The sequence below is a fragment of the Callionymus lyra genome, chromosome 9, assembly GCF_982586985.1.
Source record: "Callionymus lyra chromosome 9, fCalLyr1.hap1.1, whole genome shotgun sequence".
Lineage (NCBI taxonomy): Eukaryota > Metazoa > Chordata > Actinopteri > Syngnathiformes > Callionymidae > Callionymus > Callionymus lyra.
The window spans coordinates 10,083,181-10,105,298 of NC_141826.1; the positions used below are offsets into that span (position 1 = coordinate 10,083,181).

Consider the following 22,118-nt stretch of genomic DNA (forward strand, 5'->3'; position numbering starts at 1 on the left):
GTATTTCTGTAAACCGGGGATTAGGCCTTAGATATCATTTTTACATAGCGTTTTTCTAAAAATCATCTAAAGACGGATGCATCCGAACGGTGAATGATGCGTCAGTGAGAAACAATCTCTTGTGTGAGGTGTTTAATTGTTTTATGATGCTGCACTTTAGACTCCAATTTCCCAAAGAGAAATACTTTTCGGCCCAACATGGACTTTCTTTAAAATTCTTGTCCCATTGTGTGTTTGAGTTTGACAACCCTGGCTTGGAGACGATATTAAAGCTAACTTTGAGCATCATTTGTTTTAAACGATCAGTAATATTTTTGCACCCAAGGAGAAGAATATAAGGAAGTTAAAGATGAAGTAGTAAATTACTGTTTTATTTAAGGATTAACTTGCCTAAAAATATATTCAGTGGTTTAATATTCTTATTCTAGTTTATTATTCTAGACTTATTCTAGTCGGGTGTTTTTAGAGTGGAAATGCAGACCTCTCTGCTTCAACAACAAGTTATAAAATGACTCAATGATTTTTGTCAAGTTCATATTTTTGTGATCATGTCGATGAGCTTCGCCTTCGTAGCTTTCTTTTCCTCGACCACCAAAAACAGTCAGCGATGGCGGTCATAATGTTTTTTTGGAAACTCTTCTCTCTGAGATTTAACATCAACTTAATTAAGCGTCGCCTCATTTATTGGTCAGCAAGTACGTCTGCGTTTAAAAAAAAAAAAAAAAGCCAAGCAGTTGAGCTGCCTCATCCTTTTCTTTTAAGAAACAGAATCAAACGCAAATCCCTGTTTTATCGGCCCGGAGAGCAGAACCCCCTCCAGCCCCCCCGCACACACACACACTCACACCTCCCTGGTCGACGCACACACTCACCCTCTACATTAAAGACCCTTGATTAAATCAATAAACTAATTGCAAGAGAAGCAATTCCATTTCGGCTCTTTGATTCCTGGGTGTTAACAAGTATTTTAACAGGCTCATCGGCCGCACACAGACACTTTCAATCAATGGCCCCTCGGCCTGCCTTTGTAGGTCCAATTTTCATTAATTGATTAGTTAGGCCCCTTCATAAATGGATTATGACTTTATTGCGAGGATTTGTCAGGAAGAGCCATAAAAGCTAAGTGTTGGATAATAACAACAATAAAGGCGGCGGCAGATATCAGAGGGCAGGTGAAATACGACTGGCTTGATTGTAAAATCACTGAAGGGGAAAATGCTTTAAGTGTATTAGGAGACAAAAGACAAACCCCCGGCTGGATGGATGGGATGATGTCAGGGGGGGGGGAGACAAGATTTGGATTGTGAGGATAACCTTTTCCTTTTTTCGTCTGCCGCGTTCCTAATAGTGACTTAAATAATGTAGCAGTCATTAAATCCCGCTGATGGAGGGACCGTTCATTCCTCCGTCCTTAAACCTCCATCAGGCACTCGTCCCCGAATCCGAGAGTCGCTGGGACGACTACAGATGTTGCTCATGCGGCGGTAATTGTTCCCATCAGTCGCTCAAATCTGCCCTCTCTCTTCGTGTTGGTCCGCATACTTTCAGACAATCTTAGGGATTTTTTTTTCTTAACTCAATAATGGCATTGTCACTTCTAATCCAACGCTGTGGAGTGTTATTGGTGTTGCGCAATCACGTAAGGAGGCACGACATTGTTCTGTCGGTTCCGAGAGAATGAACGCTGGCTCTGTGAAGTCTGCACATCGTCCGTCAGAGAAGTCGGAGCTGGAACGCAAACGGACAGCTGGAATCTTTAAAATATCATCTGAGGGAATCAGCGTAACACGACGCGGCGGTTACAAGTGGTTAAGATATGTTCAGATCATTGAGTGAATACGTTTGTGAACATCTTAATGTTTGTGGGGTTTTTTCTATCTTTGTGGAAATATGTTTTTTATTTTGTGGAACCAAACCTTGCCAATGGCTCTGCCAAGAGAAACTACTTGGTTTGACTGTTTTGTGTCTTAAAAATGTGCAAAAGTAGAAAAACATTATATGACATTTATTGAGATAACAATGAGTGGCTACAGAAAAAAATTTAAAAGTTTAAAAATAAAACAGCAGGACCACGTTGATTAAGTATAAATGAAATTAAAAAAAATTATAAAATTATTTACTTCACTTCCTGTTTGTTTTTCAGTCTAAGAGGTTCTAAAAATTATAGCAAACAAAGTGACAGAAAACATTATTATTATTATTGTTTAAGCGCTTTGTGACCCTGGTCTAGAAAAGCACTCTATAAATAAATTAATAAATATAAATTACTTACTTACTTACTTATTATGACCAATAACATCATGAAGTTATGAAGACAAAATCATGATTTGTATTGAAATCGAAAACTCGCGTCTCTCGCCTCATTATTAAACGACAGGTACAGCCCTTCACCTTAAGACGTGTTCGAGGACGCTGTTGCGCCCTCCAGCTCCTGCTGACTCATGAAAACAATCCCATCAAAGGAGAGGAAAAAACCTCTCCAGGGTGTTTTTTTTTGTTTTTTGTAGAAGAATCCAACTCGACACATTTCTTTTCCTAAGCCACGGCATATTTGACTACTTAAATGTGCAGTCAGGGATATTTTTTCTGGACTTCAAACACTTTTATTCTGAAAAGTCTACTTTAATGTGTCATTATGATGGATCCTTCATCTTGTAGTGAGAGACTTGGAGAGAACTTTGAGGAGGAACTAGCGTCTCTTAACACTCCCCAGGATTGTTGAGGATACACTCGGGGCGAAACACACTCCTCAGTGAACTCAGCGAGTGAAGGATGATAAATGTAACTGATGGCTACACAAGTTTTGATCTGAAACTATTGTCCTTCCTGCCATCATCCGTTGATCAGTCCCTTTCTGTTCGTCCCGTCTGCCCGTCCTCTGCCCTCGGCCCTCTCTCTAATCTCACCTCTCCGTCTCCGTCCTCCTCCCCCCCTCTAACACCCTTCCCCTACCTCCCCCGCCTCCCCCCCCCCCAACCCCTTCCACCTCCCGCTCCATCTCTCAGTCGTCCCGTCCAGCCCCACCATGGCCTCGTCCACCAGCCTGCCCTCCAACTGCAGCAGCTCCTCCGGCATCTTCTCCTTCTCCCCGGCCAACATGGTGTCGGCCGCCGTCAAGCAGAAGAGCGCCTTCGCCCCCGTGGTGCGACCCCAGAACTCGCCGCCGCCCACCTGCACCAGCGCCACCGGCAACAGCCTGCAAGGTGAGCCGGAGTCACAGCCGAAAAGTCTGATTTGAAAGCGCCTAATCCAAAAGCTTTTTATGATGGCCTCCATCTAACAGTGTCCCGCCTCCTCTCTTCCTCCTCCTCGCTCTCCCTCACTTCAGATCAGTCTTTCGTGGACTCTAGCAAGTACTCCTCCGCCAGTTCTCTGCAGGGCCTGGCCTTCTCCTGAAGTATGTCCTTTTTTTCCTTCTACCATGTTCTGTCCGTCCGTCCCTCCTCCTCGCATCTGACCTGTCGCAAGCATGTGTGTTCCATTTCCTGTTTTCACTTCCTGCTTCCTGGCGAGGTGTGTGTGTGTCGCGGGGGGGGTTTGTTATGCTAGCTCGGGTCATTCCGATCTCCCGTTTCCAGCGAAGGCGGCTCAGGCCTCGGCAGGATGTTAGAACGGTGTTGAGATCCTGAGAGAGAGAAATGATGGATGGGAATCTTTATCAGAGCCCCGAGCTAAGCACTTCCTCACTTCCTCCGTCGGCGTTGATGAGCGCTGACCACAGCGACCCGAGGGCCATCGCCGATCTCACACACACACACACACACACACACTTCAGTTAATCCCAACAAGCCGGAGACACTTAGGAAATAACCAGGGAATTAGTGGATTGAAGAGGGAGGGATCAATAGGGAGCCGATACGTTATATGAAAAATTCCTCCCCGTGATGGCTTCTGAGTGAAAACGGGGGAGGAGCGGGTGAGGATGTGAGGGTGACATAAGAGAGATGACTTGCTCACTGGTGTTGAGACTCGATGTATCGCACTTTAATGGGTTTTTACATTATCGCCCAGATAATCATCGACCAAGAATAGATTAAGAAAGACACATTTTTTCGACACTTTTTTGTTGGAAATTCATGATGAGTGTTGTGTGTGCGTTTGACCTCCACACGTGTGTTTGGTGTGTTGTTGTCAACACATTTGGACAGTTTTAGATTAGGGGAAAACTGTTTTTCGTACTGCTTAAAATTAGCCTTTGAAGAACTGAAAAGATCTAAGTTGCACAATGAAGAATCTTAACTGGAATATAAGCATTTATCAAAACACATAAGATACTAAGTCACATAAACGGTTCCTAAACAGAAAAGGTGACGCAAAATCTAACACACGCCTGGATAAGCTGAAGATCATATTGTTTGCGATGCATTTTCAACCAAAAAACAAGAGCAAAACTTTTATGAAATCTGAAGCCATGATAAACATCTTGATTTGCTTCATATGTAGCTGCAACTCTTTTTTCCAAAAATTTCAATTTTTGTTTGATTTTGACCTAGATTTGAATTGTATTGAGAACTGCAGATTAGGGAAGTGAAAAAATATCGATACACTTAAATATTGCCATATTTATTTTTTACGATACTGTATCGATATTAAACGGCACTGTATCTTTATTTTATCTTTTTTAACTTTATCATTATTTTTTTATAATTTATTTTTTAATAAACTGTGTGTCAAAATAAAAATCCGCTTTTTATTTAATTTAATTGTTTTAATTTACAATTAACATGCAAATATATACAGTGTTTGTTATTTTTTGTGTTGCGATTTAACTTCAGGAAACAGTCATTCCATTCATGCAGCTAAAATAAAATTGTAATCCTGCGAGATCCCAGCGGTGACTGAGGACAAGAGGATACAGTCGATCCCATCTGCATTTAAAGTTGATGTTTGGACATATTTTAAGTTTGAAAACAAATGAAATAAGTTACGACTTCAACGAGAGTCACGTGGTCTGTACATTCACCAACACCAGAGTCAAGTACTCCGACAATACTACAAAAATATATCTTTGTTCCTGCAGTATCGCAATATATGGAAATATTAACTGCTGCAGACCATAAACCCTGAACCCCATCTTTTATGGCTGAAACTTAACATGGACAAAAAGTTATGTTTTAAGAGTATTCGTTTAGCAATATTTGTCTTATTGTATGAAAATCAATGAAAACTTTATTGATACTAATGAAGTCAACAAGCGTCTCTCGGTCGCAGCTGGCTGTCAGGAGTCATCGATGGAAGAAATGAAATGAAAACAAGATGATAAAAGTGGAGACATGATGAGCTCCGACGATCAAAGTACAAAAGTTTTAAAGGAGGTTAAACAGTTTACACACAAATAAATCAATCGTTTCAAGAGACAGATTCAGACGCGTCACCTCACGCTGAACCCTTCGGGGGGCGCCGGTACGATTCCTCCACCTGCCTTGATTTCCTCGTATATTTGTTAGAGTCGCCACGACGACACACTCGCGGTCTCTCGTCACGTGTTTTTCTATTTTCCCTTCGCAAAGTTGGCGCCGAACACTCCTGCACGTATCAACTATCGCGGCGAGCCGAGCCTGCTGTTGTGTCGGCGGTGCCACAGAGAGCCATGTTTTGTTTTCGGCTCTTTGGAGAGATAATGAGTCGGAGTTGGACGCCGGCACGTATTTCTGTTATGAGGCCGTCGTGATGACAGATGAAACCCAGCGATCACATGACTGACCTCTCTCTCTCTCTCTCTCTCTCTCTCTATCTATCCCACTCTTTTCCCACAGCGATCCCGGGGATGATCGTTCCTCCCATGTAGAAGGACTGCCGAAGGAGGGGAAGTAGCAGGATCTGGCGAGTCCTTTTCGGCAGACGAGACGCAGGACTCTTGTCCAACTCAGGCCTTTTCCACCGGGGACGACTTGGGGACGATGTTTGTGATGTTGCTTCCATCCTTTGGTTGAATTTAGTTGTAGCCGCCGCGACGCCAACCATGGACGTAGAGACTGATAGTTTGCCCACAGTGTGACACTGACCTCATGAGCAAAGCATTTATTTATCTTTTCCGTCGATTCCTGGACGCAGCACACCAACGGTTTTTTCTTTTGGGTTTTAGAGTCTCCGTCCACACTCCCACGAGATATATTCAACTGCAAAGATTAGCTTTACACAGATGACCTGATAGCTCTGCTCCACGTCTATTTATTAAAATCCAGATCTGAGTAGTTTTGAGCCCCAAAATCCCATCACTCACAAACAAAACCAACCATTGTGTGCTTGTTTGTTTTATGGCCACCAACGACCTCCATCTATGCAACGCCGTCATCTGTGGGATGTCGCTAAAGCTCGGCCAATTATAACCCTTAGTTTGAGGTCATGTGACCTAGTTTGGAAAAACACCAGTCAGATTCAGTCAACAGTGAGTGATTGTTGCCCAAAAGCTAAAGAGAAAGAAAGCTAACTTGATGATGCTAAGCTAGCTGATAAAATGTGTTGTTGCTAAATGTCTTTTTCTTTTTTTCATAATTTGCTTATTAGTTGAATCCATTTTTTTAGTGCTTATTTTTTAGCATTCTAGAGCATCAAACTCGAGGCCTGCGGGGTCCGAATCTGGTCCGCCAAGTCATTTTATGTGGCCCGCCGTATGGTTTGCTCAAAGGAGATCAATGTCCATTTTGTGACCTATAAAGATGTTTAATACTAGATAAGTAACAAAGATAACGTTAATAACATCTACATTTACACGGAGGAAAGAAGTTTGTTCGGGAAAGTTTTTATTTGTGTAGCATCCCTGCTGTATTTTTGCGTACATTGTCTAGCTAGTTAGCTTAAGAACATTCTATCCAAATTTATTACCGTAGTAATAAATGCTCGATTTCTGGATTTTGAATATTCACCACCAGTAGAAATGTAGCGCGCCCCCTGCTGGCAGGTATTTTAAAACGGCCATCACTAGCGCGACGTCTCGCCAACATCGTCTTCTTATACAAAACTGTCGTTGATATTTCGGGAGTGTGGATGAAGCTTTCGCAAAAAAACACAAAACATATGATTTTGCTGCTAATTTCATCTGAAATGAAGTCATCGCCATAGCAACCAGGCATATCTCTTCTTTTTTTTTTTTTTAAATAAAACTGTGAGGATTGAGCTGTTTGCAATATTCTTATTTCTGCTTGTCACATGATCAAAGCCCAAATTATGGTGTTTTTCAGACTTGAAACGCCCGACGATGTGTGTGTAAATGTGTGTGTGTGTGTGTCCAGCCAGCACTGTACTGAGAGTCTAGCAAATATCTGAATAAAAGCGTGATATATGTGATATATTTTTGTATATAAAACAAAAATTCATCTTTTTTTTTGCAATAGTTTGAATCGTCTTAAGGCAGCTTCTCGGTGCAGACGGAGATGTGTGTGTCCAGCGTCTACATTTGGATACAAAAAAAAAAAAGAAAAAAGGGATTTGTGTAAAATAAGTATAAATAATGTATTTATCCCTCGTATTTGTACACTCACCCCTCCGGTCCTTAAATGTCTCATTATTTAAGTGTTTTTTTTTTACTGTCATTCACACGCCGTTGTCTATTTTTGTATGATTTGTAAGTTAATAAATGTTTTTCCTCATGAAAATGTCTAAAAAACCGTAGCAGAGTATTTGGTTGACAACGTAGAGTTAAGAGTATATATACACACATTAATATATAATGTAAATCTATATCCTCCTTTTTTTCTTTTGTTCTCGGACTGATAATATGCATGGATCCTTCTCTTGAGTGATGTTTTGTGTGAGAGGAGGGAAAAAAAACTGCTCTGTGTGTTTTCTTTCTCATCTTTTCTTTTCTTTTGTTGTCGATGCCTGCGTACATACTGTATCTATATACTTTTTTTTTTTTTCTGTCACTGTAATCTTTACCAGCAGTCTAGATGCCTTAACAATGCAAGTCCATTCTTCATCCAATCAAGTGTACAGTTTTCTACCCACGACCACAATTGTCTCTTCCACCGCAGAGGAATTTTTTCGGGGACAAAAGCACAAAAACCCACTGGTGGTGAAGCCAGAATATGAAGAGCCATAATTCAGCGATCACCCCCCCAACCCATTCGCCCCCCCGGCGCCCTCTTTTTGTTTCTGTACAGCGTCGGTCGAAGGACGGTCCACGCTGAGCGACCCCCGTCTCAGATGTGCACTTTGTGTTGATGTAGCTTTTATCACGGCATGATGGCGAGATCACGGCAGCATGACACCTTCAAATAAAAAAACGCTGTCACAGCACAATCTGACAGTCCAGGAATCCAACCCCCAAACCTCACCCCACCCCTGACTGACCCTCTTCCGGACACCATTTCTGTCTCGGACCAGACGCACCTCACCGCTGACAGACGAGTGTTTCCACCGCTCGTCTGAGCCCCATGAACTCCAGAGGCCTGTTGTCATACAACAGCGTCCTGATTAGAAGTATCTGCTCATGTGTGTTTTTTTTGTATTTAGGTAACAAAAGAATAAAACAGACGCAAAAAACCAAATAGCTGGTGTTTATATTTTCCTGTTTTTCTTTTTTGGTCTCTGACTGCAAATACACTGAACAGCTCTGCGAGTAAAAAAAAAAAAAAAAGAAAAAAATCTACTGTATAGATTGTTATTGTTTTTGATGAAAATGGAGCTTTTGGACTCACAATGTTGAAATTAAAGTTACCTCTTGTCTGTGACTGGTGTTTTTTCTTCATTTCCTGTTGACCAGAGAAACATTTGAATTCATTTTTTAAATAATTAAAAACTTTATTTCACATGTGTTTCATCATGTTTGGAGTTTATATATTTATTTTTAAGCCAGTGTTTGGCTGTGTTTCCATTTGTGTTGAAACCGACTTCTCTTAGTGAATAAATGAAAAACATCTCAAATCGATTCCAGATCTCTGGGTGAGCCTGAATTCTTTCCTTTATTTAATTTAAAATATAACAATTGAAGTTCTTTATTTTTAATACTTCTCTCGAGAAAATGCTAAAACTTGTCCAGAAAATAAAAGTCTTATCCTTTCCGTAGCACGGATTTTGGGCGATTATTCAGACCTCATAACGGTATAAATTACTGAATTTGCAGAAACTTGATGCTTTCTTACGGAACACCCGAAGAAGAGCCGTTCATAGTTTCACTCAACCGGCTGTTCAAAGTCCTTTAAGAGTGAATAACATGTTAAAGAATGGTTTGTTATTCGTTAAATTAAACCAAAGATCATATTGAAACGATGCAGGAACCTTTTCCCTTAACCCTTGTGTTATCTCAAAGGCCCGAAAACAAACAAATGTGTTTGTGGTATCCCTTGTGTTGTCTCTGGGTCAAGGTGAACGACCTCCCTGGCTTCCATAAATACATATTCAGTAATGGAGGTCGTTCACTTCGACCCATAAGCAACGCAAGGGATACCACAAAAACATTTGTTAATGGATTCGAGCCTCTGGGTCACCTTGACCCGGAGAAAACACAAGGGTTACAAATCGTGATATTATTGTCGCTCAGTTTACAAACATAACTGACGTAGAGACTTGTTAACTGAAGCCTTCCCAGTTCGCCTTGACCCATAAGCAACACAAGGGATACCACAAACACATTTGTTAATGGATTCGAGCCTCTGGGTCACATTGACCCTGAGATAACACGAGGGTTAAAAATCGTGGTTTTATTGTCGCTCAGTTTACAAACTTAACTGACGATTCATCTTATCCTACATTTTTATAGGTTTCGTTAAAACCTAAAGAACGTCTTTTCTCGGCCGAGAATATAACACTTTTTTTCCACAACGTCACCGAACATCGCATCGTCTGTCAACACAGGAAGTTCTGGTCGGGACTAATTCCGCGGGTCAGTCGCGGGCCTGCGCTTCTCTAATGAGCCTCCGTCGCTAACCGAGTTAGCGACGTCCTGGCGAACATGTTGGCCTCGACAAGTTTCCTCCTTAAACGTATTAGTTAATGAGGATTCCAAGGTTATTAATTGCGAACACACCAGCCCTCGCCGTAATCGAGTCAACATTTGCATACCCGGTCATCAGCAGAAAATTAATTCTTGATTTGAGTTTTGCATATGTGATTAGACGAGCTGCGATTGGATTAGAGCAACTTTTACAAACGCAGATACCAGGGTTTGTGCTGACGACCAAATGTCCAGGGGTCTCCAACGACCTCATGGATGTGGAGGATCGGAAAATTTGCCTTTGATCGTGAACCCAGTTGTCAAGAAGTCATTTTATTTTGTACCTTTTTTTGCTTTAACTATTCAGCTTTGGGTGTCTGGGCTGGTGCGCCCCCTACGCTACTGTAGACAGACAGAGTGCATGTTTACCTTTCACTCTCATACATCCTGATAATATTTTTCTCCTTTGTTTTTCTCTGGAAAATTGGTAAAATGTCTCCGATGTTTATCAGCCAATCTTTTGGTTTGTCTTCCAAATGTGACTTTTCGTTGCTGAAGAACATTTTGTCACGATGGTTGCAACTTCTTGAGAAACATGAAGTTGATGTTAGCTGTTAAACTGGACAGAATCTGTGAGGACTCGGGGCAAGAAACAGGATTAAATGAATGAAATACTAGATCATCAAAAGGTTAAAAAAGAGAGCAACTTGCACAAGGCTCTGATAAAAAGTCACGAAAAACGAAAGGAGCGATGCTGGTACCAGTGAACTATGACGTCCCAACAGACAAAAGGAGGGTTTTGAAGCAGACGAGAGACACAGGTGACAGGAAACAAGGCAATCATGTCAGGAGCGAAAGAGGAAGTTGACATTAAAACCAGGAAGTGGGACAAAAATGAATTAAATGACAGGACTTGACAGGATCTGCTGCTCTAAATCTGAGACCATGGTTGGAAAATTCTCTCTTTTCCCACGTACAGGAATATCTTATACTTTTTTTATTTAACAAATCAAGAATGGAGTACCTGAAGTAACATGTGGAAGGACTGGATGGATAAAGGGCTTTTATCAAGTGAAGGTAAGTTTTAAAATCAAATTGAAAAACTAGTGATGATGCCTCATGAAACAGCTCTGTAGTGAAGACAATGTATCATGATACAGTCATTTTGAAAGTCCACTAGATGGCAAATGCTTCCAGGTTTCATCCAATAAGTAATTATGAAGCAGAGAGTGCCATCTAGTGTCTTGACGACACAGTTGTTTCATGAGGCCTCTTCAACCCATCACTAGTAAAAACTATTTTAAGTAAAAATCAATTTTTAAAACCACCTCAAACTTCTCTTATTAACTTGTTGAATTGTCGTTTTTTTATCGGTCTCCGTTTTTATGTCATCCATTCATATGGACCAGGACGTGTCTACTGTATCTCAACTCTTGTGTTATCTCAGGGTCAAGGTGACTCAAAGGCCCGAAAACAAACAAATGTGTTTGAGGTATCCCTTGTGTTGTCTCTGGGTCAAAGTGCCTCAACCTCCCTTGCTTCCATAAATACATATTCATTGGTGGAGGTCGGTCGCCTCGACCCATAAGCAACACAAGGGATACTACAAACACATTTGTTAATTCATTCGAGCCTCTGGGTCACCTTGACCCTGAGATAACACGGGGGTTAAAAATCGTGGTTTTATTGTCGCTCAGTTTACGAACATAACTGATGTAGCACTTCTTTAACTGAAGCCTTTAAGACCCGGTGGCCGGGGAAAAAAAGTGTTTGAGGTATCCCTTGTGTTGCCTCTGGGTCAAGATGAACGACCTCCACCAAATATATATTTCTTGTTGTTAGAGAGCTAGCAAGGTCTTTAAACTTGAACCAGAGATAGCAAAAAGGGATACTTCAAGCACATTTTTTCACACGTTTTTTTGGCCACTGGCTCACCTTGACCCCGAGATAAAACAACGCTGTGTCTCAAATCGCATACTAGCGTACTCAAAGTTAATATTTTTAGTGCGTAAGTGCGTCTCAATTCTTAGTATGTGAAATTTAGTGCGCAATGCACACTAAGTTGTCGTACTAAAACGCCCACAAAACTGAGTATGGTTCGATGGACACTATCCACCCTAAACGGCCGCCATCTTAGTGACGTTGTAAATGGAAGTTACGTCATATATATGTATGTGTATATATATATATATATATATATACTTACAGGTACATTTTCTGCAGCAGTAGGAGGATGACACGTCTTCGGTGTAAATATCTCAGGAATATTTCGTTTCTCATATTTTTCCTTTATTTCTTCTTCCAAACTAGCAAAACGTGCTGCCAGCAGGTGTCGCTAGCGTTCCAACAGCTGGTTGCAAGCATCGTTAAATAGTAGTAGAAGAAGAAGCTGTCGCGTCATTTCCTGTTAGTGCGTAGCGGCAGCGTTTTATTTGAGACGTACTATCTGTGGAGAATTTGCGTACTAGTTAGTATGTACACTATCCTGATGCATACTAACTTCTAGTATACTAAGAGAAGTATGCGATTTGAGACGCAGCACTAGTGCATCTTGGTAAAGCATGACCATAGAGAAAAAAAACGCTACAGTATAGTGAAAATTTCTGTTTTGCATCTTCGAGAAATCCTCAAAATATTCCCAGATTCAGGGAAGAGCGAAGGGTCCGTTTACACTTCTCCTCCCGACATATATTGAAATTCTTTTCTCCTCGTCTTCCCTTCGAATCTCCCCCACTCTCTCGGTCTCCGTGCAGGATTCCCATGGGGGCTCGTGGATTTCTTTCAAACCCGCCTCTCGCCTCTTCATGTGTCCGGGCAGGGAGGAGACGGCGAGGAATATGTGCATTAATATATTTCATTAGGACAGTCGGAGCCGCCGAAACAGCACCTCCTCTTGATGTTCCGTCTCCATCCGGAGCCGACGCTCTCCAGGAATAGTGTCTCTAATGTCGGGTCTCCTGAGGGGGCCGGGGGTCCGCGGGCTCCGCGCCGCCGCAGGGCCTCCCACTCCTATTGTCCTCCTCCCACACTGACCAGTCTATCTGCAGCTGGAAATATAGAGCAAAGTGGCCTCACCTTTTGTCTCGGCTGCATTTATGATTTACGAGTCGGGTTTCCGAGTGTGTCTGCTAAAACGGTGTGTGTGTGTTGTGCGGGAGAGTCCCTGGAGCCGTGCGGTGGCGGCCCCAGCAGAGGTCTAATCCAAACATGAGACTCGGGATCTCGTTTTCTTCCGCGGCGAGTGTGTGACTTCCATAATTCCACATCTCACCTCTCGCTGCGAGCGTGTGCTAATGTTAGTCGGCGACGCATTAGAGTCGTGTCGGCAAAACCCGGGCGAGGCGGGTCAGAACCGACAATGATCTCGGGTCAGAACCGACGCCACCTTATGATGGTCTGAGATCTCGCGTCCACTAAGTAGTCTCTGGGTGATTCTGTAATCTCTCATAAAGACTGGTTATTGAAATGTTTATGGATCCCATTTTGTCATATTTTATATGTAAATATGTTTGGCTAGTCCGTCATAGCATTACCTTCAAAATAAAAGCTTTTATATCTACGACCACAACCAATTGACCCTCGGGCCACACATTGTATATGATTTAAATTATATATTGATACTGTATGTAATGATGGTTGTAAGGCTTCATGAAACAGCAGTGTAGTGAAGACACCATATCATGATACAGTGTCTTAATTTTGAACGGCCACTAGATGGCACTCTTAGTTTAAAGAAGATGCCAGGTTTTATTGAGTTAGTAGATTAGAGCAAAAGATTTTAAAGCAGAGAGTGCCATCTAGTGGTCCTATAAAATAAATGTACTGTATCATGACTACTACAAAACTGTTTCATGACCATTACTAACAGTACAATATTGTTTTGTAATAAAAGTTTTCTGTACAAAAGGTTTTTGTGGATGTTTACAAAGGATACTGTAGTATGTTTTGGTGATTACGAAGACACTTCTTCAAGTGACTTTCCAGGAGCCAAGGTCTCAAGCATCCAAGCTCCCACACAATTTAATCGGATTCATTTGTCCCCATTTCACAGTTTGATAAGGTCTGTTACTCTAACAACGTTTTTAACTGAATGCTTTACTTGCTAGCCTAGCTAGTTGGTAGCGGTGCTAGCTGCACTGAGGTGAGCTTTAGTGACACTTTTGTGTAAATGTTGAAGAATATAGTCTTAACTATAAAACCATGATTTTACAATTATTAAAGCGTGACTATACGTCCTCTTTTCCTCAAACATCTCAACTTTTGTGAGTATTTATCAGCATCTCCAAAAGACCTAAGGTTAAGTGCCTTTTGGGTAAAACTGAGTATGCGTTTAACTAAGTTAGAAGCAGGTGAAAAACAATCAAAATTTTGCAAAATCAATGTTGTCGTCTTTTTTGGGGAATCAGAATATGGTTACCATAATCTATATGACAGGGAAACCTCAAACGTCTTAAATAGAAAGAATGGATTTATGTCTTATGTGTTTTGGAGGTAATATCTATAACAATATCGCCATGAACTGCTTAGTGCCTGAACTAAACCTACGATTTTTCCTTTGTAACCTTATTCATTCGCAAAGTCCAAAAGGGCAAATTTTCAAGAGAACAAGAGATCTGTAGCCCAAATATTAAGAAAGTCGCAGCTTTTTAAAAGTCGCAAGTTCCAGAACATTTTTAGCCTGACTTTAGCCATTAGCTTCCACGTCATTTTTCGGAATCTGTCCTTATTGGTCGAAAAAATGGGCTACCCTTTGCAAGAATGTTAATGTGACAAAAAAATATTGTCAGTAAATTATATGGCTTTTTGCTATGTAATAAATAAAAAGAGTGTATAAAAATTGCCGGGTACTTCAGCTAGTACTTCTTAATACCAGCTAGTAATCTGAAAGTCAACTGAAAACACTAGGTAACGAGGCGTCATACATGGATGTGAATCAAGATGAACGACAGAAACAGTTCTGCCAGAGAGTAACAAGCGTAACTAAAGCCCTCTGATCGTAAAACTTAGGGGTAGTCGTCGCCTGCTAAAGGGCATGTTTGGGGGTTCATTACCGACACTCGTCTTCCGACAGCTCGGCACAGAACCTTCCATCCTTCACCCCCGGCTGGCGTGTGTTCTCTCTCTCTCTCTCTGGCGGCTGTGTGGTCGTTTCCCACAGTCGTTTTGGCGGCGACCGTGGGTGTCTGTCTGTGATCTGTGTGCTTCCTGTCAGAGCCGCCGCTGCTTTATACTCGCTGTAATTGCTGCTGCTAATTTACTGTGCGTCGGCCTAATGAGAAGGGAGGTGAGGGGTTGGTGTATGTAATGGATGTTAGAGAGATGAGATGGAGAGATGGATTTCAGAGCTGGCTCGCTGGGACGAAGCCCGGCGTGTTCGTCTCCGACTGCTGAGGAGGAATTAAAGAGACAGAACGCTTGTGTTTGTTGACCGAAGGCCAAAGAAACAATTTTCTGTAGCAGTTTGTTTGTTATGGATAAAAAATGCTGACATGACAGAAAGAGATTTTTTTTTTATCTTCGTTTCAGTTGTTTAGTCACATATGTCTTGCTGACCTTTAAGGAGGACACGAACGCACCATAACTCTTAGACCCACCGTTAAAGTATACATTTAACATTTGATGTCTAAACAAGCAGTGATGCCACAGATCGATCTTTTATTCCTAACGATTGTTTTATTCTCCAGGTTTGTTTGATAAAGATCTGACCAAAATAATGCTTGACGTGCAGCAACACGGGCGTCTCTTGGAGGACCAGTCGTTCTACTTCACAGATGGAGTCCCTTTGAAGGAAACTGAAATATTAACATGTCATCTGTCCACACTTCGGCTACACAGCTATAGCTTCTTCGTCAAAATAAACGTTCTGATTCATAATTTGAGTTTGAGGTGAAGGCCACTGAAACTAAAACCTCTCTGCGATGTCTCTGCAATGTCTTTGCAACGTCTCTGTAACGTCACTACATTGTCCCCTCAACGTCACTTCAACGTCTCCGTAATTTCTCTACACTTCCCCGCGATGTCTTCATAGCGCCTCCGCAATGTCTCCGGAATTTCTCTGCAACGTCTGCGCATTGTCTCCATAATTTCCCTGCACTGTCCCGCGACGTCTCCATAACATCTCCGCATTGTCTTTGCTTTGTCTCCATAACGTCCCCACAAGATCTCAGCAACATCTCTGCAACATCTCTGCAACGGCTCTGCAACGGCTCTGGAATGTCTCTGCAATGTCTCTGTGAAGTCTCCGTAAAGTCTCCACAATGTCCCTGCAACGTCCCCACAACATCTTAATAACATCTCAGCAGCATTTCTGCAACGTCTCCACAACGTCTCCGAAATGTCTCTACACTGCCCAGCGACGTATCCATAACATCTCCGCAACGTCTCTGCAACGCCTCATGAACCTCTCTCCAACGTCTTCACAACGGCTCCGGAATGTCTCTTTAAAGTCTCCGTAACGTCTCTACAATGTCCCTGCAACATTTCTGCAACGTCTCTGCCATGTCTTGGACGGTGAGATGCATGTCAAAAATAAAGAGACGTCTCTGACATTTCTCCCTCGTTCAAGTCTCCGCGACGTGTCTCAGACCCTCCAGCTTCAAAACGGCTCCAACTATTCTCAGAGAAAAACCTACCATTTTCGACTTCCGTACAACTTATTGTCGACTCGGGTTCTGTCTCAACTTGAGTTGACTCGAATAGCAACCAGGTCGTTTCATGAGTCACTGTGTCATATTGTGTATCTTCGAGATTCAACAAACTATCGACGAACTTCCACGAGCAAATAATGGAAGAGATACCAGGATACAGAACTCGTTCTCTGGGCCGTCTGTTAGTCAATGGTAGGCTGTGTTACATGTACATGGTGCATCCTGTATTTCCCCGATATAGTGGAAAAATATTATATATATTCGAAGACTCACACATCCAAAATAAAAAATGCTGAAGCATTATAAAATCTAGCCATTGAAGAGAAGGAACACGTTAAATAGAGAGAGCAGATATTAGCTGATTAAATTGTTTTGTGAATTGTACACAATATTGTCAAATAATTCTAGATTCTAATTAGACACCTCAGAGGGAAGTCTTTTTTTTTTTTATCTGTCCTGGCACAGACAGAACGACCAACTGACATTCAGTCCGCTATTAATGTCATTCACACTTTGAAGCACCGATGCTATCTTGTGATAGCGACACGTCCACCCTTCATTTCTCCCTAATGAGGTCGTGAACGAGGCCAGCGGTTTCAACACACACCCGCCTCTTGTGACGGCGCCGGGATTGACAGGGTCGTCTTTGATTGATGCTCCGCAGTCCTTCCACATGTTCTACAGCTCACTCATTTAATTATGTTTCCTAAGCATCATTAAGTACCATTATATTCTATCATATTCTAATGAGAGAGGTGGCCAGTCGCACGGCGAGCTAATTGGTGGCTAATGTTGTGTATCCTTCAGAGACGACGCAAGAGTGCCCGTTTAATGACACAATACTGTATTTAAGTGCTGATTGTGTAAAAAAAAAAAAAAATCCGGAAGAAAAGGTAGAATGAGATGGAATCAGGGAAACTAGCTTTAATACACAAAACTGATGCCTCATTAACAACTCTGGATTGTGTCACTCCACTAGGGGGCAGCACTGCCAGTTGCAAGTCGTCAAAACTACCTTTTTAAAGATGCAAACAAACACATGCATTTCTGATGCTGTGTCTCAAATCGCATACTAGCGTACTCAAAGTAAGTATTTTTAGTGCGTAAGTGCGTCTCAATTCTAAGTGTGCCACTAAATTGGCGTACTAAAATGCCCACAAAACTGAGTATGGTTTGATGGACACTATCCACACACTAAACAGACGCCATCTTAGTGACGTTTTAAATGGAAGTTACGTGATATATATATATATATATATATATATATATGCATATATATGTATATATTTACAGGTGCATTTTCAGCAGCAGTAGAAGGATGACACGTCTTCGGTGCGGATACTAGCTTAAATATCTCGCGAATATTTCGATTCTCATATTTATTCTTTCTTTATTTTTCCAAACTTGAAAAAACGTGCTGCCAGCAGGTGGCGATAGCGTTCAAACAGCATTGTTTAATAGAAGTAGAAGAAGAAGCTGTCGCATCATTTACTGTGCGTAGCGTCAGTGTTTAATTTGAGACATACTATCTGTGGCGAATTTGCGTACTAGTTAGTATGTACACTATCCTGATGCATACTAACTTCTAGTATACTAAGAGAAGTATGCGATTTGAGACACAGCATGATTGTGTTCAGGTGGAAACTTTTTAAAAGACCCAGGATGAAGAACGACAAGGAAATTGTGAGTATTTTTATATTCAGTTGGACCCAGATACGGCAACATTTTAGATTTATTGTTTTTCTTTCTTGAACAAACATGGATTGTGACCAAGTTGCATCTCAGTTTCAGTGGAGTTTGAAAAGGTCTTGTCAAAATAAGAACCTAATAATTTGAGAATTTGAGTTTATTATTTAAACACGTGGGAACAGGAAGTGAGCATGTTTAGATAAGTGTGCTTGAGTGGTTGAGTTTGGCCCAAAAAAAAGGCGAGTCAAGTGAATGTAAAGCCCAGCTGAGACCATCTGACATTTTTTGTCCATTATAGATAGAAGTGTAACACTTGGTAGGAAGCACGAGTCGCCTGCTGTTACACAAGGCTGGGAAATGTATTCACTGACGGTCCCTGTTTTATGAAATACATTTTACAGGGAGACGTGTTAAAGTAGATGTTTGCAGAAGGTCAAACCAAGAACTCTTCTCAGCAGTTCGGTTCATTAGCTCAGGATGATTTTGACGAAAGGAGTGAAAAGAATAAGAGGTGAAGAGTGAAAAAAGAGAAACAAATAGAGGTGGATGGGTCCAAAGTATCTTCCTATCACCTCTCTTTTATTTTGTTTATTTAAAACAAATAGACAAAAAAAATGTTTTATACTTAATAACCTTTTTTACAAAGTCCTAGAAATAAAACATCTTAAGGTCTAAAGTTTGATGGTGATATTTTAGCAAATATTTCGAAGAATATGAATGTAATACAAGACAATTTTCACCATTCAATATACAAATCATTACATGAAATCAATCAACATAAATCATTTAATTTAAATATTCACTGAAAACAAATTATTCCTTTTAATCTAGAAATTATTCATTTCAAACATATAAATAAATTATTGATCAACAATATTTCAATAAACATGTTTAAAGTTCCTATATTTCATAAATATTAAATTCAATATTTGTATGGCACTGATCTACTTTCATATATCTGACCCATTATTTACCAGAATATGCAGCATTTCTTGAACCTCCATCACCAATAACTATAATGTCAGCCATGTTTATTCTCAAACTGGAGTCATAGCTAAAGTTACATATTTTTTTAAATGCAAAAATACCATCTTTCGTAACAAAGCTGGCAACAATGTCCAACTCTGGACCATTTTTTGAGGAAAATTTGTTTAAAACAGGGAAATGATGACGATGCTGATAGTTTCTGCCTCTTTGTAAATGGCCCATTAGTCTCAGGATGTGTTGAAAGAAAATTCAGATATGTTTCAAAATTGCCTTTGCATTGAGAAAAAATGCTCAATATAATGATACGTTGTAGATGGTAGTAATGTGTAGAAGAGACCTCATGAAAACATTTTTTAGTGATGACTCTGCATCATGATACAGTGTCATTATTTGAAAGACCACAAGATGGCACTCTCTGCTCTCTCTATAATATTTTCCTCTAATCTACTAATTTAATGAAACCTGGCATCATTTTCAAACTTAAAGTTCCATCTAGTGTATCATGATACAGTGTCTTCACTACACATCTGTTTAATGATACAGTATTCACTACACATCTGTATCATGATAGATTATCTTAACTACACAGCTGTATCATGATACAGTTTATTCACTACACAGCTGTATCATGATACAGTTTATTCACTACACAGCTGTATCACGATACAGTGTCTTCACTACACAGCTGTATCATGTTACAGTGTCTTTACTACACAGCTGTATCATGATACAGTTTATTCACTACACAGCTGTATCACGATACAGTGTCTTTACTACACAGCTGTATCATGATACAGTTTATTCACTACACAGCTGTATCACGATACAGTGTCTTCACTAAACAGCTGTATCACGATACAGTGTCTTTACTACACAGCTGTATCATGATAAAGTGTATTCACTACACAGCTGTATCACGATACAGTGTCTTCACTACACAGCTGTATCATGAAACCGTTTCTTGACTAAACAGCTGTATCATGATACAGTTTCTTCACTACACAGCTGTATCATGATACAGTTTCTTCACTTCACCGCTGTATCATGATACAGTTTCTTCACTACACAGCTGTATCATGATACAGTTTCTTCATTTCACAGCTGTATCATGATACAGTTTCTTCACTACACAGCTGTATCATGATACAGTGTCTTCGCTACACATCTGTATCATGATACAGTGTCTTCGCTACACAGCTGTATCATGATACAGTTTCTTCACTAAAGTTGTTTCATGAGGCCTGATATACACTAATTGACGACGTGTTCATTGGAAGTTTTGTAACTTGTTTGCCATAAGAGGGGTTCAGAGGTTAAAATTGAATTCGGTAAATCGACACTCCATTAGATCGTAGCGATCCGCGCTCGATGTCGTCGGCTATGATTCGGTCAGTAGACGTTTCCGTCATGTCGTTCTACACAATTACTCCGATAATGTTGGAAAGGGCGACGGCCGCCATAACTCACCTGCTCCTCCAGATTAACCATTAACTCTGTATTGATGCTGTGCTTCACAGGTACACACACACACAACACACACACACACACACACCCTCATCTGCTATTGACATGTGGCGCGGCTGTAGGTGTTTCCATTTAAGGTCAGTCGATTGACTTAAGTATGTAATGTTAGGAGGGGGGTCCGTAAACATGTCAAATTAGCAGTAATGAATGACCCGACAGCGGCGGGGGGAACTGTCAGGGAGCACGGCCGGGACAATACATTACCCTGAGTTATCCAGGGCCGGCTCACGCCGGGCAAACACACAACCAGGAGGGACCCATTCTAGCGCGGTCGCACACTCTAATGGTGCGTCTGATTGGTGTCTCCGCATCCGAGACGCAACCAGAGCGACGGACACATGTAGAGGTGAACCGTATGAAAATAGATGGAAGCGATAGAGGGGCCGAGGGAGAGAAAACAAACCCTGGTATTTATTTTTTCATCTCCGTGTTGAAACAGGAAAAGGAGCTCTGGTTTAATAAACCATGAATCCTCTCGCTGAGGTTTTGTATGTTATTCTACGGAGAAACAGATACGGCGGGGGAGACAGAGGAGGAGACGGGGGGGGGGGGGGGGAGCGAAAATAAAGATGCAACCTCACACACACTCATGTTAGTTTTGGGGGGAGTTTACACCTCCTTCCTTGAGCACGAAGCGAAAGACTAACTTCCCATCTGAGAGTGATTCGATCTGTCTTCACTTCCTCTCGCCCGTTTTTGACAGAAGTTACGACGACTTGACATCCGCGTCCGCTAACACGGCGATTAAACGTGCTATAGCAAAAAACCTACCGTTTGTCCAGTTAAGACCCCCCTGACCACACACCCCCTCTCTCTCTCGCTCGCCCTCCACGCTCCCTCTCCTTCCTGTAACAAAGGTTACATTGATCATGTTTCTAAAAGAGACTCTGTATTTCCACGCCGCTCCGGCCTCTCCTGTTTTTCTTGGCGGCTCTCCGAACGTCTACTTTTGTCATTCGCTCGACATATTTAACAAATTAGAAACATTAGAAAGCGTGTTTTCGGGGGGTTTTTTTTTTTTTCCCCCCTCGTACAATTATATTTCAAAACACGCTGGAAATCGCTCGACACGGCGTCTTCATGAGAAACACATGCCGACACAATTAGCGCGGGGATATGAAGACGATTCGTTTGTGTGTTTTGTGGAGCATCACACTGTATGTGTGAGTGATCGACTGTATCTGTGTGTGTGTGAGTGTGTGTGAGAGTGTGTGTGTGAGGGACAAAGGGACACAGTGCTCCACATAACAACATTACAGATGGCTGTTGTGAGTGGTTGTGACAGTGAAAGCGAGTGAGTTCCCACTCCATACAGATGTACTCTGAGTGACCTTACAAACACAGTGGAAGTAAAACAGACTCACAACCTCCCTCTCTCTCTCCCTCTTTCTCTCTCT

The 22,118-nt window shown here is 41.4% G+C and overlaps 1 protein-coding gene across 3 annotated transcripts in view; it reads left to right on the plus strand.

Moving 5' to 3' along the window:
• The window catches only part of LOC148071777 (transcription factor COE1-like), a 67,843-nt gene extending 59,171 nt beyond the window's left edge, over window positions 1-8,672 (plus strand). Inside the window, exons 15-17 of one of the 3 annotated variants that reach the window (XM_087799630.1) lie at window positions 3,006-3,203; window positions 3,329-3,397; window positions 5,757-8,672. In XM_087799630.1, the coding sequence (XP_087655756.1) occupies window positions 3,006-3,203; window positions 3,329-3,396 (266 nt within the window). In that variant the 3' untranslated portion in view covers window position 3,397; window positions 5,757-8,672. Of the gene's footprint in view, window positions 1-2,847; window positions 2,945-3,005; window positions 3,204-3,328; window positions 3,398-5,756 lie in introns of those variants that run through there. The other 2 variants (XM_087799631.1, XM_087799632.1) reach the window with 2 other exon arrangements.
• Window positions 8,673-22,118: the final 13,446 nt, after the last annotated feature.